Source organism: Cyanistes caeruleus, chromosome 8 (genome assembly GCF_971803275.1).
Source record: "Cyanistes caeruleus chromosome 8, bCyaCae1.hap1.1, whole genome shotgun sequence".
Taxonomy (NCBI): domain Eukaryota; kingdom Metazoa; phylum Chordata; class Aves; order Passeriformes; family Paridae; genus Cyanistes; species Cyanistes caeruleus.
The window spans coordinates 7704885-7731509 of NC_141708.1; the positions used below are offsets into that span (position 1 = coordinate 7704885).

General features: G+C 40.3%; 1 protein-coding gene across 4 annotated transcripts in view; it reads right to left on the reverse strand.

The window, feature by feature from the left end:
* Positions 1–11723: 11723 nt before the first annotated feature.
* FHIP2A (FHF complex subunit HOOK interacting protein 2A) overlaps positions 11724–26625 on the reverse strand; it is a 34102-nt gene continuing 19200 nt past the window's right edge. For all 4 annotated transcript variants that reach the window (XM_086899315.1, XM_086899314.1, XM_023929920.2 and 1 more), the window contains 10 exons: positions 25893–26007; positions 25711–25787; positions 25415–25607; positions 24040–24209; positions 23059–23202; positions 21248–21338; positions 19384–19527; positions 16707–16847; positions 15890–15993; positions 11724–15801 (listed from right to left, as the gene is read on the reverse strand). In XM_086899315.1, coding sequence (XP_086755441.1) covers positions 15696–15801; positions 15890–15993; positions 16707–16847; positions 19384–19527; positions 21248–21338; positions 23059–23202; positions 24040–24209; positions 25415–25607; positions 25711–25787; positions 25893–26007 — 1285 coding nt within the window. In that variant the 3' untranslated portion in view covers positions 11724–15695. The remainder of the gene's footprint in view (positions 15802–15889; positions 15994–16706; positions 16848–19383; positions 19528–21247; positions 21339–23058; positions 23203–24039; positions 24210–25414; positions 25608–25710; positions 25788–25892; positions 26008–26625) is intronic.

A 26625-nucleotide genomic window follows, 5' to 3' on the forward strand; every position in this document is an offset into this window, starting at 1 on the left:
TTTGGGTCTGATGTGACTTTCAGGATGACTTTCAGCCCACGGTCTTCAGTAATTTCATGAGTTCTTTATCAGTCTATACAAACGTGATTTTGCACTAAGAGGCTGCTTAAGAGACTCAGAGTCTGGCTCCCATTAGAATTCAGCAGAGCAAAGATGTTCACACCTTGTCAGAGAGCTGAAAGCCTGGGCTGTCTGTCCTGCAGCGTGAAACAGCTGTGCTGCGTTCTGCAGGATGTACCAGATGTGTTCAGGACAGGAGCTGCAGGATGTACCAGATGTGTTCAGTGCAGGAGCTGCAGGATGTACCAGATGTGTTCAGGACAGGAGCTGCAGGATGTACCAGATGTGTTCAGTGCAGGAGCTGCAGGATGTACCAGATGTGTTCAGGGCAGGAGCTGCAGGATGTACCAGATGTGTTCAGGACAGGAGCTGCAGGATGTACCAGATGTGTTCAGTGCAGGAGCTGCAGGATGTACCAGATGTGTTCAGGGCAGGAGCTGCAGGATGTACCAGATGTGTTCAGGACAGGAGCTGCAGGATGTACCAGATGTGTTCAGTGCAGGAGCTGCAGGATGTACCAGATGTGTTCAGTGCAGGAGCTGCAGGATGTACCAGATGTGTTCAGGGCAGGAGCTGCAGGATGTACCAGATGTGTTCAGGGCAGGAGCTGCGGGATGTACCAGATGTATTTAGGGCAGGAGCTGCAGGATGTACCAGATGTATTTAGGGCAGGAGCTGCAGGATGTACCAGATGTGTTCAGGACAGGAGCTGGCCCGGCAGCCAGGGGAGGTGGGCAGCAGATGCATCATCCCCTTCCTGCCTCTGCTCTGGGGAGAGATGAGCTGGGGGCTCTGGGGGCTGAGCAGCCTCTCCAAGCAGCGCAGCAGAAACCCCTAGGGATTCAGGAAAGCTGAATCTGTGCTTTGGATCCTTAGGGCAGGGTGTTACAGGTTTTTTTCCTCCCTCAATAATGCGCATTTTGCGATAAGTAGCGGTTGCAGTGAAGCGTTTTCTATGAAGCAGTGTGTTAGAAAAGGGCCAGGCTGCTGCTGTGCCCAGCACGGTGCTAAGGCAGCGGGGCAGGGGCGGCGCAGCTTCAGTGACCCGCAGCGCTCCGAGCCACATCGGGCTGCCTTTAACATCGCCTGGCAGCCCCGACTGATGATGAACTGGCTGTGCAAGCTTTAATTAGCCAGCGACGAGGCAGAATTATAAGCGCTGTTTTACGAGCGCAAAGTAAATACTCGCTCTCCTGCTTTGCCCATCCCAGGAATTTATTAGGCACTTGGATGTGTCCATGCCTCAAAGCCAGGGAGGCAGATGCTGGGGGAGTGAGGAAGAGGTTTTTGCAACCTGACCCCTCAGGAGGAATAGCTGCAGCCAAGTCTTTTACGCTGGCACATTTTTCTGAAATATTTATGCCCGATCACCCGTTTTTGTTTACCTCAGTGCCTCCTCTCCTTGCTCACCCCGGGCTGCCTTATCAGACAGTCTTTGCTATTTAGGGAGCACAGAAAAAAAGTTAGGAGACTGAAATTAGAAAAAAAACCACCTTTTTGGCACACACACTGAAGCTTCCACTAAGAGAGCTGTGGGGAATTAATTGTCAGGCAGGAAAGGCTGGAGTGGAGACTGGTGGGTGACCCAGCAGTGTCATGAGATCATGTGAAGGGCAGAATTCCCTCATCTGGGCAGGAGTGACTGCTGTGGATTTAGGTAGGAACTGCTTTTCAGGACCAGCTATTGTTGTTTCACCCAGTCCATGCTGGATGCCTTCCCCCTGGCTGTTTGCAGAAAGGGCAGCTGCAGCCTCAGCAGCAACTACAGCAGCCACCCGCAGCAGGGACACAGGGAAAAGCCTCAGAGCAGGAGGCAGAAAGTAGGTTAACCTGAAAGATGAGAGTGGGAACACTGCTCTATAGACATCTTTCTTACAGAACCTGATATATTCACTTTTTGGTGCCTCAGAAGCTTTGCCCCATTGTCAGTGAGGAGGGAGCTGAACTCCCTCCCTTTGCGCTCCCCTCTGTGACCTGGCTGATTGCTGCAGGAGAAAGGAAGCCCAAAGAAAGTCAATATGGATAAAACCCTGTTGAATTCTGGTATTGGTCAGACTGCTGCTGGAAGGGTACAGCTTCCCTCGGGTCACAGATTTAGCTGAGAATAGCAGATTTGTCCTTTTCAACAGTTTTGCAAGACAAGGTGCTTTTGCTGTGGGATTTTGGGGTTGCTTTGATCAGTTTTGGGTTGTTTTTTCTTTATTGTGTCTAGACCCAGGCTGCCTGAAGATAACCATGTGTTTGTCAGCGATTTTAGTGAAGTAGGAATTTGACCTTGAAATATGCTGAGTTCACAGGCTATATAAACTAAAATATTTTGTATGTTTGCTCTAAATCCAGACAGCCAGAGAGCTGATGGTACATTTCCTCACTGCAAACAGATCTGCTGAAAAGCATGAACCTTGATTTAAAGGAAAGTCACCACTGCTGATTGTGGATCGTATCTTAGATGGAAAGTGGAAGGAGAATTGAGATCAAGTACAGATTATTGACTTTATTCCTTCCTTAACTAACAGGCAAACTTCTGAAAATGTGCACAGTAGCCTTTTTATGAAATATGAAAGCGAGCACTAAATTACAATCCTCAAATCACCAATTCAGAGCCCACAGAAATATTTTTTTTTCCATTTCTTCATCTATAATTTCCGGGCTGGAGCTCTAGCCATTAATAGCAGCTACATCATTGCAGTGCCGACACTTCAGCAGCACCCTCATCCATTTCAGTCATTGATCCGCTAATGTGCGCCGGATGAGAAAGGAAAAGGGCGGCTCATTCATCCTCCCCCTCCTTCCTCCTCCTCTCACCAGGTGGCAACAACTCACCCATTGCTTTAAATCCCTAGCAGATTTCAGAGGCTCGGTGTTAATTGTCCCTGTACAGGGACTGACCCCAGAGAGAGAAACTAAAATTAAAGGCCATGGAAGTGGGTGAAATGCTACAGGAGGGGATGGATCTGCACCTGCTTTCCTTGGCCCACAGACTGCAGCCAGCACTGGAAATGACAACAGAGCTGGAGCTGCAAAGCACACTTGTAGGCATTGGGTTCTTCCTGGAATATGAAGCCAAAAAAGGAAAAGAGTAGGAGAAAGGCTAATGAATTTAGGCAATAAGATTAAAGGTAGAGCAAAGAAATGGTACTTTGAGTAGCATCAGCTGCACAAAGTAATACTGTAATTCCAGTTGCATATGGAGCAAAAAAGTATTCTTCCCATAGACATCCATGGGTAATTCATATTGCAGCCCTGTTTGGGTGTTTTTCTGACTTACAGACATACTGAGCTGAAAGATATATTGCTTATGCCTGTAGCTTGCTGGGATTTCCTGATCCAGAAGCCTGATTTTTAATTATTTATTTGTTTATTTGTTTATTTAAAATCTATCCAACTAACCTATAGGCACATTCTTGCTTTCCCTTTCCACTCTTTTGTTCTCATATTCTTTATATTCATATTGCTTATTTTGGGGATCAAAAGGGAAAGGAAATAAAAATCTTCTTAGTGTTCAAAGGTCCACACAGCAGTAGATAATTGGTTTCCAATCAAGCCCATACTTCTTTGATCTCCAAAGTCCTCACAAAGAACATTTTGCTACGAGACAAGCATGTGTTTGGTAGCACTACCAGGAGATCTAATTCTGGAAGTCTGTGATTACCTGAGCAGTGACACTTATAAAGATGAGGGATTGATAACAATGCTGTGTTCTTATACTATCTTCCTGTACACTTGCATTAATGAGACATAACTACACCCTTCTGAAGAAATACTTCCAGTAATACTTCTCTCATGCTGTAGTAACAGAAGTGATGGGTCATGCAGCAGGAACAGGAACATAATCCAGCTTCTTCCAGTTCCCTAGACCATGGCTCAGCCAGATAAGCAGCCTTCCTTCTCAGAGATTGCTGCTGTTTCCAGTTCTGCTCCATGGAGACAAATGGAAATGTGCTGCCCATTCCCACCCTGGTTCACATTTCCACCTCTGCAGCAGTTTATAACCTTTGCCTGTGCTGGCTGAACTTTCTGGGCTGTGGTGCAATGACCAGTATAATGTTTATATAACACAATGCCCAGCAGCTAAGGATATGAACTTCTGAAAACCAGCTTTGCCACCAGAAAAACCATGATGTGAAACTACACCCCTGTTCATCTTTGCAAGGAATTAATCTCTTCTGTCACTTTGCATCTCAGTGACCTTCACCTCAATTTCCCTTATTCACTAAATGCCTTTCTCTCTCCACCCACACTCAAACCCAACAAAACATGCGTGGGGTTGCTCTTTTCTCCTATGTGACAAGAGGAAGTGAATTTAAGTTGCACCAGGGAAGGTTTAGAATGGATATTAGGAAAAAATTTTTCACTGAAAGGCTGGTCAGCATTGGAACAGGCTGCCCAGGGAACTGCTGGGGTCACCATCCCCTAGGTGGTGGGTTTATAAGACGTGGCATGTGGCACTGGGGGACACGGTCTAGTGGTGGCCTTGACAGTGCTGGGTTGATAGCTGGACTCGATGATCTCAGAGGTCCTTTGCAATCAAAATGATTCTGTGACTCTGTATGAAAAAGCAAAATGTGTTCATGCTACGAAAACATGAGATATAGATAAATAACCAGTCTTGGGCTTGTAGGAATCTCTCTTTTTTCTTTTGTAGTTTTCATGCCAGGGCTCCCCGGAAGCAAACATTTATTTTTTTTTTTTAATATATCAACACAGCATTATTTTGTGCAATCTGGAGAGGCAGAGTGCACAAGATACACAGGTGTATACTTGTGCATGCATACCAAAATCTATAACTGACTCTGCTTCTCTAAATAAACAGAATACATTCATTTAAGCTTAAAATAGGACTCCTGTCAAGCTCCTGCCCTAGAGCAACTACCAATTGCACTGTCAAAATCACTCTCTGTGGTTCTGAATACGTTTCTTAATGAAAGAGCAACATTAGCTCTTTAGAACATTTTGTCCCTGAAGGATGAAGCAGCAACAACCACAGAATGACTTCTGGCTCAGACATGCTTATAAATGGTAGAAAACATAATGGTTTAAATCGTGATTATCAGCTCCCTGGAAATGCTTCACAACAGTGATTCAGGGAACCAAGAGACAAATGGATACTAAGAATGGTACCCACTGATGAGAGCTTTGTTTCCCACATGCACACCAGCCCCCTTAAGAATAATTATGGTGTGAGTAGGTCGTCACTGAAACAATGCAAAAACTAGGGAATTAAATTATTTGAGACAAAATCCAAAGAAAAATATGTTCTGATGAAATTAAATTTTAGTGTTTGCTGGATTAAATAATGATGATCATCTGAATGAAATTGTGTGTTTCTATTTTGGCAGTCTGGTCATAATGACGGTCACAGTAGCAATTTTTTATTCTGGATAAACCTGGAGGCAGTAGTAGAGTAGAATATTACTTGAGTAGATGTTTATGTTCAAACCAAAGAAAAAGAGCTTTTCTTATAAAATGCATGGTTGGAGTCAGGGCTTAGGTGTTCTTTCTTTAATAGGGATGGTGTGGCTGCACTCTGCCAAAGTCTTCCAGTTGGAGCTACAGCACCATTAAAATGTTGAAGAGTGGTATTTACCAACAGCCTCATGCATATCCCCAGTCTGGGCTCCAGACAGATTTCAGATCAAATGTCACTGTTCTCAGGCAGGAAAAGCCCTCAAGCAGCTTTTCCACAGCATGGAGGATATTGGGATCAAAACCAACAACAAAACAGATGACATTTTTCATCAGAAGTATCTGTCCCTGCTTTGTCAGTCTTCTCCCTGGCAGCAGGAGACTAAACTTTTCCTGGTGTGTTTGATCCTCTTACCTCCTATGCTTACAGTCTGTTCCAAGAGCCACTATCAGCCTAGATGTAATTATCTCAGAAAGAAGCAGCTTTGTCTAGGCACAAAAAATTTCAATGCTAATAATAAAACACTTAAAAGTACTCGATGTTTTATCCCATTTTTGGATGTTGTGGTCCCTTTCCCTGCCTCCATGGCTCTGTGGCCATGTTGGTGGTGGTGCTGAGGGTCACTGGAGTCTGGAGCCTTTCCCCAGGAGGACTGTGATGTTCGTGGTGACAGTTTTATCTCAGTCTAAGACCCATTTGGGTTCATTTATACATTTGCTAACCCATATTTTACCTTGCAAATTCGGCACTAAACCTGTGGCCTGTTACCAGTGAAGATAATACAATGCACCAGGGATTCACAGCTGCATTATTATGCCATTTTTAAGTTTCTCATTTGTTTGTCATCCAATTCAGACCCTAATACATTGCTCAAGGTAAAGGATCAGCAGAATATCAGGGGTTAACTTAATGAAAGCCAGCTCATTCCATACTGCACTCAGGGTTGGTGTCTCCTTGGCTGTTTATAAAACTCCATGGAGCATCTGGAATAAATGGTACTGAATTAATACAATGCTATAAATAGGTTAATCAGGTGGAATCTAACTGCTGAAAGAGTAGAGTTACACAATTATACTGACCTTGGCTCATTATGGTGCAAGTTTTCATTATCAAATTTCAGTTCCAACCTGAAGAACTTCTCTATCCAGCATTTGGGTCAGCTTGCTCTTGCAAGTCCACACTTCTCCACTGAAGTAACAAAAAATGAGGCCAATATCAGAGCATTTTCTTAGGGGCTTCTGGTAAATGTTCATAAACTGCTGGGCACAGAAAGTTTGTGTAGAAAACTGAATCAGGACTAAGAACTCAAGCCCCTTCCACTGAACAGTTTAATACTTGAAGAGCTGAAAAGATGAATTTCACCTATATAGCTTGCACTTTAAAAATGTAAATGAAGCTTATACATGTAATTCCTCTGTGACAGCTTCCTCTATTAGCAGACTAAGTCATCCATCTGTCACAGGGAGAGAAAAAGCTATTTGCCACTCAAAACCACAAACTCAACAAAATTGCTCAGAATATTCAGCATCACCTCAGTGCGTGGTTAGTAAGCAAACTGCTTAAAAATAACGAAACAATTGGCAGCACAGTGATCAGGGCTAAAGAGTAAAATGTGCCTTGAAATGGCATCAACTGCTGTAGATTCTGGTTGGGATTATTAGCATGGCATTATTTACAGATCCCACACCTTTGCTTCTTCATGGAGTAAAATTAAATATAAAAATAATGGTTTCCAGGATAAGTATATATGCCATAATCTCGAAGTATCTATCATAATGTATTTCCATTTTCTACCCCAGAAGGTAGAAACTTTTCATGTTGCAGTTTCCCCCTTTTAGGCAAGAATAGCCAGAACAGTCCTTGCCAACATCTCACTTGAGAGACATAAATTGAAGAGAGAGAAAGCCGTGGGCCTGTCCCACTGGTTGATCAGATCACATTTAATCATATCAAGGCATCTATTTTTTCATTATTCTGTTTGGTTGATATTTAGAAACAAAAAGGCAACCCTATTTTAGAAATTTGGCAATTAGAATTATATTAGTAGATCAAATTGACATTTGAAATTAATTATAAAAGGGGGAAATAGGGTTTGTGCTCACTCTTGATCTTTTAGAATGTAAAAATATGGTCTGATAAGCATATTTGCCATCTTGGAAGCATGAAGGTTTATTGTGATTTATTGGCTGATATTAAACCAACTCCTTATTTAATATTCTAAGCTGAGATCATGGCTCCAGAGAAATAGACATTATCTTTATCTATACCTAATGAAGCTTTTCACACAATTTTGATGTATGATTTAGCCACTATTACTACTGCTTTTCCTAAATTTTGGCAAAAAGGGAACAACAGAGTTCTAAGCTATTAATGGAAGGTTTTATTTACCAACAGCAAAGTAGCCTTCTGCTGGATGGCTCTGAGAGGGTAATACTTCACTTATTACTGGCTTAAGTAAGTATCTTATATGATCTGCTAGGCTTTTGCCAATGTAAGCAAGAGGTAACTGAATTCCTTAGTGATTTGTGTTTTATTGTTTGAACAAAGAAACAGCATAAAATAATAAAGTTTTGAGCAATTAGAAATATTATGAATGACACATATTTAATATCTATTATATATATAATATAGAAATATAGAAATATAGTTTTCCTCTCATTGGTTTATCTTTACTTCTGTGGTAACTCTTTGAAATGCCCTCTGAGGGTTACAAACTGCTGTACTTCTCTGGGTTCCAAACAAGTTGTTCCACACATTCCAGAACTGATCCAGGTTCTGTCCCTGTTCTGACCTGGAACCAAACACGGCTGTTGGGAAGCTCAGAGCTGCTGCCAGGGCAGTAGAAGACATTTAAGTGTCTTTCTTTTAAATATGTCCAGGCTATCTGGTTTTCTTCAGTGACTACTTTTTTCTTAATTTTCATCCCTTTTTTCTTCTGAAAACAACATTATCAGAAATGCCACAATGAGCTTGCGAAGCAGAGAATGAAGACTGTGCATTCCTACTGACAGCAAAATTTCCATTGATTTCTGTGTGTCCAAGTTTTCCTTCTGACCACTCCACACGTTTGCTATGCAGATGGGATTTCCTCCTGTACAGATCCTGCAGCTGGATGGGCAGAAGCAGCTCTGATTTTATCCATGCTGTCCATAACCCTCCCTGCCTGCTGAGCTGCACAAACTGCTGACTACTGAATCCTCAAGGTGAAGGACACGACAAAATACATTTTCAGGGATTTGAAAGGATGGAATTAGCAAGGCAGGAGAATGTGAGTCTAAAAGCCAGGATAAACAATAAAAAGATTTTTTTTTCCCCTTTCAGGAAGCTGAAAGAAAAATTGTCTGGAAATGTGCAGTGTTGATGGACAGCCTGCTAACAGTAAAAACAGGAGTCTCTGAAAATGCTAGAAAATAAAAATTCATGACCCAAATGAAGACATATGAACTTGACAGGTGCTTCCTGTGGATGTGGAGATGAGGGAAGTAGAAGTGGGTTTCTCAAGTGAAGGGTAATGATGATGCAGAGAACAGGTAATTTGTTTCTTCTCTCCAAGGCATGGGGGGATCCAAGCCATGAACCCACTGCGTGCGGTGGGTGCTGCATCTGCAGAGGGGTTCTTGTGTGAGTGAATAGTGGGCAGGAAAGATGAAAATTCCTTTCTTCAGACTGTGGCAACTTCCCTCATTTACAGGAGATGCTCAAGAGGATCAGTCCATCTCCCTGCTTTCTAGCAGAACAAACCCAAGGCACGCTGGAACTGTTCATTAGCTGTGAGTCTTGAGGACGCCACTTTGTGTTTGCCTCATCTCTTCACTGACACAGGCTGGTTCCTGAAACATTCCATGCTTTTTGTCCAGTCTTGGTTTAAAAATATGAAGCTACAGGCTCCTTCCACTTCTGATCTAGCAACATTCAAGGTCAGGAAGTTTTCACTGACAAGGAATTTCAGTTTGCCTCAACGATGATACTTCATTCTTAATTGCATTCTCATAAATTAAAGTTTCATAATTCTTGCAGTCTTCCTGCTTAAGTCTTCCAAATCTTTTTATTGGGAACTAATGTTCCTCTAACCCCAAGCCATAATTGAACTATGCTAAACTTAGTTACCTCAGTTGCTCTCCTCTCTGAAATAAGATCTTTTGCTATTTTCTGCAGAACTTTCTGTATCCTGTCTGTTATATGCATTACACAGCACGAAGACTTAAATTTTCACCTGCTTCATGTCTCCAAACTGGAATTCAGATACTACACATCTTCAAACATGTAAAACAAATACGATGCTTCTGCCATGCTCAGGGCAAACTACTAAGCCAGGTTTACCCTCACTGTCTAGGGCTCCCTGTGCAGGATACTCTCCCTCTTTTTTTGGAAGAGAACCATTCACTTCAGAAAATGAGCTTCAACTTTTTGAAAATTAAGGTGATTAAGAGAATATGTTCCTACAGCCTAGCACAGAAACAGAAAACTCCCTTTTGTGTATTTCCTTGTTTTTAAACCTGTAAAATGTTTCACCAGAGGAATGGGACACCATACAAACCCCTATTGAGTTATGATGCTGTAGAGCAGAAAGGCAAAGCTAGCGAGAACTATCTACTTTTTTTTGTCGAAGTTCCAAGACACGGGCAAAATTGTGAGTTCCACAGCACTGTTGTGGCAGATTTTATACCAGCAGCAGCATAAATTGTAAAAACCAGCAGGAATTCAATGAAGCATAGTTCAGAATGGATGTGCCATCCTATCAAGGGCAATCAAGTAGCCCAGTGAGACACCATGTTCCAAGATGCATCATTTTACCCTCACAGATCTGACTCCAAAGGCACAGATCTAACTCCAAAGGCAAACAGTCCAAATATGTAAAATTTAAAATTTCACACTCTCTTTTTGCCACTTCCAAGAAGCTTATGGCACCTGAAAATTTTAATCCACCGTATGTTTCACTTGATTCCTGAATTGCTCTTCATTTCTTTCTCTTACCATTCACAGGGAGCCTCAGCTGATAAAGGATGCACCAGGAACACACAGTTTAGGCTGAAAGGGCTCATACAGCCTGGGACAGATTCACTTCACTGAGAATTAATCCACTTTAATGCAACTGGATCATATACCAAACCAGCAAAAGCCTTGAGGCTTTGACAGCACCAGTTCTGCTGATATTTAAAGGTTAACAAAGTCAGTAGATCCTGCGCTACTTGTATCTACACTGAGAACTCTGGCTGATAATCTGTAGAATGAGTTAATGAATATGAAGTAGAGACCACACATAGACAGCATCCTCTTTTTTTTAACCCCAACAGGATCTAGAGCCCCAAAAATCTTGTATCAGAATGCAAGTACCATAAGATAACTGCACTTCAACAATTCAGTCATTTTAAGAATATCAAACTAAGACAAAAATGTAAGAAGATGCAAAACATTCAATTTTGATACAACTTTCTCACTGCTTGAGAAAGCAAAGTCTCCCTAAATCTCTGAATGCTTCATGCAGGCACAGCAGATGAATGATCTGGGGTGGGAGATGACAATCTCTGAGACCCAAGAGGATGGGAGAAAGATACAGACAGCTATAATGAAAGCTGTCAAGTGCATCATCTTGCTGTAGCACTGTTCTTATTAAAGATGTAAGAGCACTTGCAGATGTTAAATACCAAGGAGAACAGCTTAACATCCAAGTGCAGCCCCTCAGAGGGGATCCTACAGAGCAACAAGATTTTTAAGAAGCTGATGAAAACTAGAAGGAAACCAAAAGTAGAAAAAAACACACAACAAACACAATTTAAAAGTATATAAAAACATATATAAACCTCTGTGTATAAAAGCTTTCCTCGAAGGCCCTGAAGGAAGAAATGATTCTCACTCACCCCCATGACATTTGTCTCCAACAAAGCAGTACTGTGACTGACACACTCTGCGCTCAAATGCAACAGAAAACAGAGGCCTTGATCAGCTGCAGCCTTTCTGGAAGGATATCAGGACTCCCAGGAAAGAGCAGATGTTAGCTCATCTGTGCCCAGGATGACTCCATCCTGCCCATTTCCCTAGGCTTCCCATTTTCCTGGGCAGAGCATGCTGATTCAGTCCGAGCCCTGCACAGCACAGTACAGGAAACACGCTTGTCCCAGAAGATGCTGTAGTAACAGACTCAAAATAAATGAGGACTTCAGGATCAAAGGCATGATGTAAATTGTTAAAACATATTCTGTCTCAAGGTCACCTATACAAAAATTATTACGGATTCTGTAATAACAGAAGCAGTCGCTTCACTGAAATTAATTTATTTTGAGAATATCCCTTTTAATCCTCCATGCATTTTTAGCACAAAAAGTTGAGTTTTATCACAACCTCCTTCATAAAACTTAATATTGTATGTCTCGTAATGTGGCTGTTTCAACAATTTCTCATTGGAAATTCCCACCTCTGTGAAACCTTGGCAACACTGTTAGTAAGTGACCTACACAAAGTTTAATAGAAAATTTTTACTGAATATTCTCTGTTTAATGTAAACAAGGCAGGAGGCAAAACAAGGAGTATATATTTTATATAATTACACTATTTTACAGGGCACAGAAAGCATTGAGGACATGGTTTGAAAACCCTGTATGATATGCAATATCAGATAAGGATTTTCCATGTAGCCCCAAGTCTACTCCAGGACCCTTTAATCTTACCAAGTACTTCAGGTTAGTATTTCTTCTAGCAAGACAAAGAGCACTAATAAAATGTCACCTGTGAGACTGCACAGCAAGTTATGGTAGAAATTACCATGCACTTACAAAGCCATTCCATGATTACTTGTGCCCTGTAAAATGAAGTGTGGCAATCTTTACACTAATCATAGTGTAAGCAAGCTCGGGATTCTGGTCCTTTTTTATATATATATATGTATATATATACATAGGTGATGTACAACCAGACTCAAGCTGTGCATCAAGTCACAGCTTTTATATTGCACAAATATAGAGTAAGAACATTACACAGACAGAATCTGAATACCAGGAATATTACAGTCATAGGAGAAAACTAAGGACAAACTTGTTCTATCAGAGCTAGCACATGGCTTATTACAAAGTTTTCTAAATCAGAATCTAAATCAAATACATACTATAAATGAAAAAAACATAAAACAATGCTTCTATTTACACACATGTGCATCAGGATTAGAATGTGGTTTGGATCTGCTTTTTGAAATAAAAAATTATTCTAGTATCCCATCTCAAGTATTTCAATCTAATACCAGTGGCCCCATTCTCTAAGGTGATGAGCACTCATCTCTCCCACTGACATCTGGAGGATCTGCACAAGCCATGAACTCTTCAGACCAAGTGTTTTCTTGGGTGGCCCTCTCTGGGTAATAAATAACCACATACAAACACACGCACACAGAAACAAAATGGGCTCCTCAATGACATGCATAGATCAAAAAGGTGAAAACATGGACCTGAACTAACTTCTAATCATTAAAAACAAAAGAAAAGTGCATGAAAAATATCACCACAAAAATAATTAAATGAGTTCCATCTCTTAAGAAAGATTAAATCACTTTTACAAAAATAAAGGTCATTGTCATCAGGTAGGGGGATTAAGGGTTTGTAGACAGCACTCACAAAAGCAGTTCAGGCCAAAACAACTTTAAAGATTGCTTCACTTGTGTGAGGATGGATCCATGCCTTATAAATTTATTGACTAAATAACATTTGGGTTGCAAGAAAACATCACCAATGTCACTGGAGACACAGGCTGAATTTAAGAGTGATCACAGTTCTATCTACTTATTTTCCTCATGGACAATCTTAAGGAGCTGTGCTTGCAGCTCTGCAGCATTTTGCATAAGAACACCTTTCAGTGTAATGAGTTTGGGTACCAGTGAAAACAGCAAAACAAAGGAAGTGATGTTTAATGCTTTCATTTGAGATCAGACAACTCTTGAATGGCTTTATCAATTTTTATATTACTTGGAAAGCTCTTGCAAGGTTTTTTTAACATTTTGCTCATTTTTGTTTATAGTAGTATTATCACTTCCAGTTTCCACTGAAATTGGGACATTAGAAGTATTCTGGAGTACATGCTTAAAAAAAATAAATAGATGATTTGAGGAAAAAGTAATTAAGCTCAAGCAAAACCAACAAAGACTCAAATTCAGTAAGGCATCAGCATTTCTGCTCAACACTCTTTGTTCATGTAAAAGATTGTGATTTAAGCAAAAAATACTTGAAATTAAGCTTATGTTTAACTGTTTTGCTGAATTGGGACCTTATAAATAACAAATGCATGTATTAAATATCACTCTGCATAGACATCAACATGTTCTAAACTATTTGTCAGGTATTAAGGAAGCTCCCAATGTGGACTGTCTGCAATGCCAATCACTAAAAATGATTTGCTACATTCAAGGTATGTTTCTAAAGAAGAAAAATTGAGTAAGTGTAATTTTTTCAAATTTTGTCCCACTATGCTACTTGAACCTGAAAATACTTTGGAGCTAAATGCAGAAAAAACCCAACAGGTGACGAAGTAAAACATGCTTCTGTTTGCCAGAGAAATGCAACAATTTTTACAAAAGTGTCCCAGTACAGGAAGCCCCTGCATACAGGTTTTACCTGCACAAAATGTTTCCAGAACTGCTTTCTCCAGCTGAACCTGTACTGGAAGCTTTTAAGCCAGATGCTCTTCACTGGTGACAAGAATAAATTTAGCCCATTAACTGTGACACTGCTCTAATTAACCTGCTATCTTAAAAGGCCTCTTAACATCCAGCTTCCATAAATATTAAAAAACAAGACCTGAAAGGCATGGATAGAGAGCAGAATCTGATTCTAGGTACAGTCATGTAAATCCAGAAGACTTCTAGTGACTGAATAAATTAGTCTATGTTTGAATTTGAGCAATGACATCTGAAATGGGCATTAGCTGTGCAAACAGGGGGGCAGGAAAGACAAACAAGGAAAGACAATGTAAACGGAAGGAGCTGAACTCTGCCTGGCCTTGTTCAGAGGAGGGGAAAGAGGTCCAACCCACGAGTGTGGAGAGCAGGATGGGTCACTGGTGTGACTGCCAGGTCCAGCACAGCCACCAGTGCACAGGGTGCTGGCAGTGAGGACCCTCTGGAGGGCAGAAGCAAAGCCCCCTGCAGTGGCCTCTGCTCACATTGCCAGTGCCTGGCCTGGCTGATGGCATTCACATGGAAAAGAGGTCACTGAAAGGCATTCCTGCATCCCAGCACTGTGAAAAGCAGGTGCAAATTTTGGTCCTAAATAAGTTATCAATGCTTAAACTAAGTTGGCATCACTGTGACGGTTAGATAAGCAATAAAAATGTCTCTCAAAATAACAGAATGTTTATGCTACCGATTTTCAAGGCACAAAAGATTCTTAAACCAATTCAGACTAATACCAATTTAAAAGAAATTAAAAATACTGTTTCAGCAACAACTATGATGACCTATAATTAACCTACAATGTAAAGGTGACATGAGTAAAAAAATTAGAGTTCCCATGTAAAAAGCTAAAGCAAATCTAGTTACACAGATAACCTGGAGATCAATCACTTGGAATGACACAGACAAACATGCTACAAACATGTACACTTCAGATATATTTGCTATGGATGTGATGCCGAATCAGGATTAATTTCTTTAGTATTGATTTTAGACTGATAGATTTCTTGTAGTAAACCACTGAGGGATCAAGCTCAGAGTTGTACTTAAGATCTACCAAAAGCAAAATGATCCCTCAGTAACATATCTTATTGTATATGGATTGGTGGATTTTTTGAACTGCATTTTTAATAACATACATTGCAGTCATAGGTGTGTTTTTCTTTCATATATCCAACTGAAAAGAAAAATAATTAAGACATAAAAATGCTATAAAATTAATTAGCTTTAAAAGTAATATGGTCACAAAGAGCAAATTGATGCATGTGAGCCCCAGGACATACAAGAGCTCAAACTCTCTAAACACTGTAATCAGAATAACCAAGGTCTGATGTCTGTGGTTCTTCATGCAGCTTTTGCAGCTCTTCACACAGTGGCTAGAAATGATGTGTATTGGTTTCTCCCCAAATGCCTTCGCTCATATTCCAAGTCCATTTGCAAACTCAACATCTGGTGAAGGGAACTCGTCTTCCAAACATCCCCTGTCACTTTGCCGGGAGGCACCACCTTGTCTCTGGGTGTTGTGGTGGCTCTCCGGCCGAGCCCAGCCCGGAGCCGGGGGTGGCCGGGCCGGGCTGCTCAGGGCGTGGCTGAGGTGTGGTACTTCACAAAGGCGATCGCCGCCAGCTCCTTGCAGAACTCTTCCAGCACAATCACGCCCTCTAGTAACGTCATGTGGTCAATGCTGGGACAGGAAGAAAATTGCAGGGAATCAGGACTGGCACACACAAACCCAGCCACGCGTCTGGAGAACGAGCAATGTGTTTACTCACATGGGTCCTTCCGGCTCTAAGCCCAGCAGGCGTTTTCTGACCAGCAGAAGTTTGGGAGTGAAATCTGGGATGCGCTGGATTCTAACCATGAGGTCCCCGACGACCTGCAAAGCCCAGGCATCAACACACAAAGTTAACACCTCTGCAGAGCGCCTGGCAGCAAGGTTCAATGGCAGCTTCAGTGCCCACTTCAGCATCCTCACAGGTTCACACAACAACCTGCACAGAGGCTGCTCTGCCCAAAAAGGGGATGAGTGAGTGCAGGAAGTAAAGAAATACAAAAGCCTTACTTGCTCTTGTCACAAATGGCATCCCTTATTTTAATTACATCAATAATTAAGTTGTCTTTTTAAATGTTGACATAGACAATCAACCAGTGAATTCCTGGGCCTGGAGAAAGCACAAGGGGAGAGAGTGAAGGTTGTATTTTGGAACAGGGAGGGCTGCTGGGAGAAAGGGAGCCAAGCCCTCTTGGGCAAGCATCATTAACAGGCTCCTGACCAGCTCAGTAACAGCTGGTGCGTGGGATAAGCGAGGGATTCTGACTGAGGACACCGCAGTGTGACAGGCACCCAGCCAGCACTTCTAGGATGCAAGTCTGGCAGGAAGAGATGGAAACGGAGAAGAAGGGCACTATTGATAAATCCAGGACTTAATTGTGAAGAACAGCCTCCATCTAGGCCCAAACCTGATTTAAAATCAGCTTTCAATAATATTTACCAACTTAAACTACCCAGCAACTATTACCACTAACAACAAAGTTATTAAATATATTACTGCTGTACAGCCATGTGTAATTATTGCTGTGTTCACTCACCCTGACAATCACAGAAAAGAGAGACTTGCAGCCAGAGGCGAGGTTGACGTAAGGATCCAAAAGGTATTCATGGATATGAGGATGGGGAAACAGGGACAGTTTGGACAACACTGACGTAACTTGTAAATTTACATCATAGGGCTGCAAAAAGAGGGAAACATAGTGCTTAGTTATTTTCATGCTGGCTTCTTTTCATCCACCTCATGTTTATTTAACTACTCGAACTTTATACACAGGGTTAGGAATAAATAAAGATAAAAAGATTAGAAGACAGGCCCAGCCTCTGCTTTTCGCAACAGCACTGCTGTGAATATGACAGTTGGGCATTAGATATTATTATCTGTATGGCTGCTACAACCACTTTAAGCTTTTGCACACTTGTTTATTGCAGGGCAAGTCCTCTTCCCGTAAAACATTTCTTCAGCTGAAGAAATAGCATGGAATCAGCCTAGATTAAACATCTGCTTGCTTCTCCTGGGAAACTGTAAAGTATATGAGCTCAGGAAATTGCCAGAGAGAAATCCATGTTTACAGCTAATACGTTATTTCTCTTCTACTTTATTGTTTTCTGGGAAAGAACCATTGCAGAAGGCCTGGCCATCTTGTGGCAGAAACCTGTGGGACCAGTCCTGGGCTGGGAAAGCAGCACGAGCTTACGAGCTTCTTGTCTACCTCCCTTCCCCAAATCAACCAAATGGGAGAGGCAACACTGTCAGATGCTGGAAAACACTTATCAGTTATAAGGAATAAAACAATACCCAATTTTCCAGGAAAGAAAAAAAAGTGCCTAGTTTAAAGGGTTTGACCATTCTAGTAAGAAACTTATTTACATAAAAGCAAGCATTTTCACCGTGGCTTCTTTTTGTTTCAAAACTTTTATTCGTCTTTCATTTTGTCATCCGTCATCCCAGTGAAAACAAGCTGACATTTTAATTGAGCCCAGAATTTTAAAACTAGTAGAACCTCCTTCCATTTCTTCAATGGCAGAACAGACTAAATTGACAAGAGAGGGACATACATTCCTTTGGTACATCTCTGTGTCAAGCAACCTTGTAGATCTAAGTGGATTACAGGGCTCTCATTTAATCTCTGACTGCATATTGGCAGTAATATCTTCACTGGCATCATCACACTGAGAAGACGAGGATTTAATGACCTGAAATTCCCATTTTTATGCTCTGAAGTTAGCATCCCACTGAAGAATAAGAGAACAGCCCTTTGCAGATCTGGGAGATTTGGATGAATTCACCCTCAGATTAAGACAGATACATTTAGCCATATCTGCATGTCTAAGCTCTCATTAGCTGAGTCAACAGTGATACACCTGCCCACACACAAACATCTCCTGCCACCTCAGATTCTCCCAAAGTATCTGCTGGTCTCTTGATGGTTCCACACAGGGTGGATCCTGCAAGATCTGTGTTGGAACCACAAACTTCTGGAATATCCTAGACAACACAAAAATGGCAACAGATACCCGAGTTCAGGCACCTGAATGGAGCTTTCAGTCCACAGAGCCGAGGAAGCTGAGCTGGTGATTCACTTTGCCCTCAAAGAGATACCTACTTGTCTTTCAGCCTAAGCGACCCAGGGACTACTAGGGCTGCGTTGACAAAATTTCCACTGACTACATGTGTCCACATAAGTAATATTTAGGTATCTTATTCTTGAATTTGTTACCACACACACTGTTGCATTGCAAAGTTGCCTCATAAATCTTTTGAAATGAAAGCACTTATGTCTTCCAGTCAGTGGCAGTTATTTCTGTACTTGGCACTCCAGCAATAGATTCATCCCAATCTCCTAACAAATGAAGCTTTCAGCCCCTGGACCACAGATGTTACAGGTAAAAGAGATCACTACATTTTGAGTTATTATAGCAGAGCTACTCTGCAGAGAGAGACAAAAATTCCTTCCATAAATCTATTCGCTGCCTACCTAGCTGAACTGTAGGAGAAGGTCTTTAGAGCTGTTTGAGTCAGCCAATTCATTAGGAAGCTTTGAAGGCATGAGCATTATCTGGTGTTCACAAGAGGACAAGGAAACAAAGGACTAACACGTGCTGCATTGTTCTGACAGATTGCTGTTGTGATTCCAACTAATTGAGAGCATTAAAGAAAGCTGCTTCTTCACACAGAGCTTTTATTTCTGTCCATGTGTCAGCAGACTCAGTAAAATGGCCCCATATCAGATAAATCCTAAAAAAATTCCCTGTAGCTAAAAAGATTAAACCCAGCAGATTTTGAAGTTCAGGAAATTAAAAAAAAATTCTTAGGGTACAGTCAGTTCTACAGAAATTTGTAATACCAGCAGGAGGAAGAATGTAGTGTCTAGTACCAGTCTAGTCATGAGGCATTTGAAACAAGTTACTTCACTTGTGTGCTTGAGCTGTCTTCTGTCAGAAATGAGGTTAGTGAAAGCTAACACCTCTGTAATACTTTCTGACATCACAGATTCCTGAGTGCCACAGAGCTGACCTAGTGGCTACTCCTGGCCTCCTGTGCATGTTCCCTGGGCATTAGTATGTGCAAATGGCTCTAGTCCTGCTTATGAACATTACACAATAATATAACACTATAATAGGGAGTAATGGGAATCCACAGGACCTGATGGAAGATCAGCTCTTTAGAAGTGATGAAAGTATCAGAAATGGAATTCTTAACTTGTTTTCTCTTACCTGATCAAGAATCCTGCCCATTCTTTCAAAGAGGACTTTCAAGAAGTGTCCTTCAAAAAATGATGCTTCTAAATTGCACTTTTCCAAAGATTTGGGAGATCCAGGCCACTCCCACCGTAAGCAAATGACACAATAATCCCGGAACTATAAAAAAGTAGTGAGGAAAACAGACTTAAATCTCCATAGAAACCATTTGATTTCCTTCAATAGTCCATACACCTCAAAACTATAATCTGTAGCTAAATGATAAATCTAAGCTCAAAAAGATCAATCATTCTGAAGTAAACACCATCAGTAAAAGCACTATCAGCAGGCACTTCATTTTCCTGGGGATATTCCTGCTACTAGGTAGGATAGTTTGAGAAACAGCGAGTGGAGAACAGAGCTCCCAAAAAGTAACTGGGGCCAAAACACAGTGTGACACCAACAATACACAGCCTAATCAGGGTTCTTCTGAGGCAGGAATTGCATTTTTGAACATCTTCTTGAGAGTAAATTACCACACTTCCACTGCATTATGCATAGCTGATCTTGCTATCCAAACCATCCTGCTCCCTAATTCCCAGGACGGGAAATGCATGTCTACATGCAGAACATACAAACTAGAAGTATTTCAGGGCTTCCTCTTCCCTTTCTTTGTTTCCTAACACCCCTGGCAGTCTTTCTCTACCTTGCCTCATAGTTGCTGTGTGCTGCCTGATGCCTCACTTGCAAGGAATTACACCTTAAAAGGAGCACAAGTTGAAGCAGAGAAAATAAGGAACACAGGAAGAAAAAGAAGCAAAAGAGTCAGAAAACAGGCTCAAAAATTCTGCATTGATTGTAGCTTACCTACTTGAGCAAGCTTCCAGAAATAGCAATAAGGAAGCAGAACAGCTATTTGGATGTAATAACAGCAACAGGCAGGGCTACTCTTAGGGGGAAAATATTTTAACAGTAGCCATATCATCGTCAGGAAGTGACAGAAACCAATTCTACTCTCTAATAACTCCCAGTACACTTTTTCCCAAGGCATGAAAGAAAGACGAAGATGATAAGTGGTTTCTGGCATCCAAGAATAGAATGTAGGGGAATTTTCTATCAGCCTTTGTTTCCTTATTCTCTATTTTCTATTCCCTTTCTTTTTCAGGAGAGACTACAGATGAAGCACTATAAATACAGAAATCCAAACTTCCCATCTTTAGCAGCTGATAACGTAATTCCAAGGTTATGGAATTTTTGAATTTCATACTAAATATAGCTCTCAGTTACTCTGCTTCTTTGCATAAATTTTTCTATTCTAGAAGATTCACAGGATTTCAGTAAGAAAGCTGCAAGCAAAAGTGACTGTCCTCTTACCTAGGAAACTTTATGTTTGTAAAAGCAAAACCTGCATTTATTTCTGAAGAGTAAATCATAAAGCTTTCCCTGCCTACCCAGCCTCCCAACTTTAAATCTGAATGCCTTAGGCTGTGCATTCCCTGTGATGAGCCTTTATTTGCAAAGTCCCAGATTGCATAACTCCTATGCAGCATTTTAATTTCTCTTTAGTTCTTTCAAACAGCTTGGCAGTCAATTCTCCAAGAGAATGCAGATAAATGCAGAACCAAATTAAGAATCTATCTGTGGTTCAGGTTTTCTCTCACTGTATTTGTTATATGAATATTAATGCATTCGATGTCATCCATTATTCCCACTAGTGCAATACAAGGTGAATTCATCATCGAAAGATCTCTAAAGGTAAGTTTTCATTAAAAATGAAAATTGAATTTTCTCATCTTCCATTACCAAAAGATGCATTTAATAGGACTATTTACAGAACCATTTGTATATTCTCACCAGCATTTCAAATTCTCAAGGACTAAGGAAGAGTTCACTGACTTACTTGTCTGTGGGCATCTCTGAGGTAAGTATCATAACCCGTACCCTCCACATGGTATGATGACTTTGCTTCATCAGGTACAAGACAAAGAAAACTGAAGAGAAAAAAAAGTACATTGATGACTATATTCCACAGAGCAGCAGATCAATACTTTCTCATCATCTGTACCAGTGTGCACACAGCGCTGAACTGTCTGGCCAATTAATCCACAGACTCTACCATAACTTTATGTGAAGAACAGAGAATACAACATCTGTTTAAGCCTATCTATTCCAACTATTGTTTGTAATAATAAGGTATATACTTGAGAACTTTTGTATCTGGCACTAGAGGTAAAGTCATCCTCTTCCACATCCAAATGCAGTGGAAGCATTTTCTGAGAATCAGCAGACAGAATGGAGATTAAATAGGTCAAGTATTCGCTAAGGGTCAGACTCCACCTTACTACAGCTAAAACGAAATATACTGGGGAATAAATGAGCCAAAAGAGAAGAAGAATTACACTTAAAATTCTTCTTAACCTACTTCATAGGTAGTTTTATTTACCAGCTTGCTGTGGCAAAAAAAAAATCAAAAAAAATCTAAGGAGTATTTGCATATAAATGTCCCTGTTACAACTATAATTGCCTTTGCCAAGTGTGTAGTCAAATACTCTGTCCTTATTACTTCACTGATACCTGACCTAAACTGCATAAGGAAATTCTGAATAATCTTAGTAACTTTAAAAAAAAAATTCAACCCATTAAAATTTCTGGACAGCAGAATAAAACCCAGTCTTTGGATCCTGATTCCAAATTTCAGCCTTCACCATACCCCAAGAACTGCTGGACACTCCTGCAGAATTTATAAGCAGAAATATATAGTAGCTGACTTTTCATGTGGAGTTCATCTTATCTCAAAAATTACAGATTTGCAGAACACTGCAAATCAGGAAACATTTCTATTCCCTGATGAAGGCTACATGAGTTGAATTTAGGAGAGTGTTCTTTGTGTCTTTGCTCCAAACCATGACCACCATAAACTATAAATAGTGATACTGGGGGAAAGAGGGCAAGAAGTGATGATGTCACTCTGCTCTGGCTGTCCCTGGGCTGATTGCTTCCTTTGGCTAACACCTTTGATTATTTCTGGCCAGGCAGATAGGTCAGCAATGACACACCAGTGCTGCTTTGCTACCAAGTACTGACAGAGCAAACTGCCCTTGTCCTAATATTAGTTCCTAAGAGAATTACCATCACTAAGTTGCTTAGAGCAGAGCTTGTCCTCTTTGTGATATCCAATTTGCAGTGAGTCTAACAGGAACTGAAGTATGTCACAGGTGACACAAGTGCTCCTGACTTTCAGGGAACAGAAGGTTATCTCTAGCAATTATTATGGCAATTATTTCCTTTTATGTATGTGTTTTAAGAAACTCTGAAGCTTTAAGTAAGTTTGAGGGGTTTTTTTCCCTGAAAGGTTTATGTCAAGACTCCCCAGACTTGTCCAGAAAGGTCAAGTCCTACAGCAGCATTTTAAGTACAGCAAATATTTCTGCAAAAAGCAACTTTTATAATTAACAAGGCTTTCATCGTGAATTCTGAGTTTTCAACCATTAGCTGTGAAATTCTTCTGTTTTTCTCATTTATGTTGAATTCATACAAGCTCTAATCTTTCAGAAGTAGTTTTCTGATAAAATGCCACATAATTTCCTTCTGTGGAGTCATTTTCCCATCTGGCACAGAATAACATCCATTACAGAGTACACATTTAATTTGCACAGTGTGTGCAGACACCCACACATTCAGACATTTCCTCAAGTCTTTGTTTCAACTCACCTATTTACAATTTTATGAACTTCAGTCTTCCCATCATTTTTTGGATGTTCTGGGCTGACAGGTGGAGAAGCACTGAGCCACTCCTGAGCTGACAGTGTGTTATCTGGAGACAGATCAGTAAATAATGGATCTTCCTCCAGATCTCTGTGAAATTACATTAGACAAAAACAATCATCCACAGAATGTCATGGAAGGCAGGAAAATCTCTGGGTCACAAGGCAGGCTGTTTATCTTCTCTGAACGAGGATGTTTTTTAGAACGTAACAATATCCACATTGTATTACCTAATTAATATACAGAAATACCAACCTTTGCAAATACCCAACAATCTGAACAACAGATGAGACATCTTTGACTTGTACAAAATTACTGCATCAAGTCACTTAAAATTTCTTAGCCACATTTTTCACATGAGCAACTTCTACTCCAGGACATATTTAAATTATTCTAAATGACTAAAATGGTTTGTGTGGACAGGCCTTACCTCTCCTTTGCTAAAATATTGAGTTATGAGAGTTACCTAGCATATATATTTTGTGTAGTGCCGCAATATTTTATTTATTTATTTTATGTTGTGCCTCGGAAATGTTCTTCCATCAAAAACGACTAGGAACACAAATGTAAGCAAGACACTGAAGTTATTGATTGCAAGAATATTCTCACTGATTGCAGTAAAATATGCACAGATTTAAGCTTGGTAGATGCATAAATAAATTGAGACACAAAGACCTCTGAGTGTCTATTGTCCTGCAAAGAGGCTTGTGGTAATTTTAAATTTTCTGTTCCTGTTCTAAGAGTTTCCATAAGTTGCTGATGTAGGAATTTCTGCATCAGTTTATGGATATGGATTAATACATAGGGCACTCAAGTGCTCTCCAGGCTCACTTTTCTTTCAATTAGTGGAAAAAAAACCTCGTTTTGTTCTAAAAATAATGATCCAAGTTACTTGTTGTGAAAACTTCTCATATAAATGAAACTTACACTGCTCCAGCAATCTGTCCATTCTCTACCACATCTTTATCTTCTTGACAGGGAGGCTTGTATTCCATGTAGTTTCTTTCTTCCAAATTTCTCAAAACCAAATTATAAAGAATGTGCTCGTTGGGTTTTTGCAAAAGGTGTTCAAACATTCGTAAAGTCATTATGCTGATCTGCAACAGATAGAGTAAAAACTCAATAAACTGATGCACTGCAGCTCTGTGCTTTTTGCCTTTTATCCACTTTGTCCAGCCTAGAACATTGCAATCGCATATAGACATTATGGAAGGAAACAAAAATCATAAGAAAAAATAGGAAATTATGATGCTACATATGATATAAACACAGATGAAGAGTTCACATACATATGAAAATCAATATGGGAATACATTTTTTGTTTTTCTGTTAAAAAAACGATTCTGAAATATGTCAAAATAACAATACAAAAAACCTATAGAGAACTCAAAATTTAACTTTCTGTTCTACAGTCAGATCCATGCTGGAGGATGGTTATCACTGTGCAAATGAGACCCACAACAGGACTTAAAAGTTAGCAATAAATACCCAGAATAAAAGAAAATAATACTGAGATATTATGACTAGATCTATAGGCTAAGATTTTTAAATGGAGACATTATGCAGGCTTTTAAAGGAACACTGACTTTAAGCAATACAAAGATAATTTTTCAAGACTGCTTGAGAGTGCTTAGCTTTGCAAAGATAACTAATTTACAGAGATAATTCATTCTGACAGGGTGAGCAGGTAGGCATACTGAAAAAATGGATATAGGAAAGTAGGGATTTGTATTTCAGGCAAGGTTTTTTTTTTGATGAAGCAGAGGGCTGAGGTTGTTTCATGGAAAAAATGAATACAAGTAGCTTCTGAGGAGGGATTTTACTGAATTATTTTAATGATGCTTACTGTATGTAAAGAGCTTAAAGTTATCACATCATCTTTTAACTGGAATTGCATATATTCTGCAACCACACCTAGTTTATATAAACCCCAAGTTTTTATATGTGTCTTATATGATAGTGAGACAGAATTGACACAACATGGAAAATAAAAGTGACAAATTAAAATGCAGTAACAAAAACTCAGTTCACTCTCTTACAGACGTGCATGTCTAACTGGATATGCATAGTGGGCACACAAATCTATCAAATCTTTAGCAAAAAATAAAAAAAAAAACATTTTAGGTGGAGAAAACAGCTTGACCTCATATTTTAAAGGGAATTTGTAGGGCTGGGAGCTAGAATTCTTTCTTGGCAAAAAACATTACTTAACTCAAATATGAAAGTCCTCACAACAGCATCTTTACAGACTCTCCACTCCAGAACTGGCCAGCAGACATTCCTGTGTCACATCACCCCTCACCTCATCAGAAATGTGATCACAGTGCTCGATCAGCCTGTGTCGCAATGGATGCCTGTTGATGTCTGTCAGAGTTTCTGGCTCTCTGTGCTCTCCAAGTATAAAATACACCAGTTCCTGCAGCAGGACATCCGAAGTCACCTGACGAACAATGCGGTGCAATAGTGCAGTTGATGTGAGGATTCCAATCTCTGAACTGAATGAAACATTTTTATATCAGATGTGGAGTGGATTTCCACCCCAAAAAAATCAGCTTGATTCAGATTCTGCTTTGCTGTGTCTTGCAGGATGCTACTCACGTTTGCATCAGCTGAGGTTCCATAACATCAATGAAGAATCGTTCCCGCACAGCTTTTGCCATAGCAACAGCAGTTGTCTGAAACAAAAGTACAAAATGGTGTGTCTCAAACTCAGAAACTAGGAAACAACAGCAACTACTTATTTTCTGAATATATTTGTACCATCTGAGCACATTTCAAACCTTTTGTGCTTCTTTGATGAGTTGATCACAGTAGTCAAACCAAGAAAGAAATGAAATCAATGCTCTTTTTCCTGGAAAAGCAGATGCATCTTCTTTGTGGCTATAGGAATCCAAGCTAGAGAACACAGAGAAAAAATACTTGTTTAGTCTACAAGTAATTGAAGAATCTTGGACTCCATTCTTATTGAACCTAACAGAATAATTAATGACCTATTTGTAATGAAGGGAACATTAAAAAAGCTTTTCTGCCTGTCTCTATGGATCTGGCAGTGCCATCACAACACATGTATTCAGTGCATGCTAAAGGATATACAGAACGTACAGCACAGGAACTCTGGTTAAGTGCTTCTGGAGTCAGAAGGGAAAACTGATCACCAAGTCTGTTCTCCCAAGAAACACAGACCACAGAAAATGAATCAGTAACTCTTGTAGTCACAGAACCATAAAATGAAGGCAATTGTTCTTCTCTACTCTGTAAGCGACCTCAGGCAAAACCACACAGTATATACCTGAACTAGACTGTATCTTTCAGAAAGAAACATCTATCTCAATTTAAGGGCTCTAAGGGATAACAAATACACCACTTTCTTTGGTAAAAAACTCCACTGTTTATTTATCCCACAATTAAAAGTCGTGGGTCTTCCCCTTCTAATTTTCAACTCCAATCACTAGAAATTTTGCCAGGTATTTTGCAAACACCTACTTTTGTTTCAGTACTAATAGATCAGGGGCA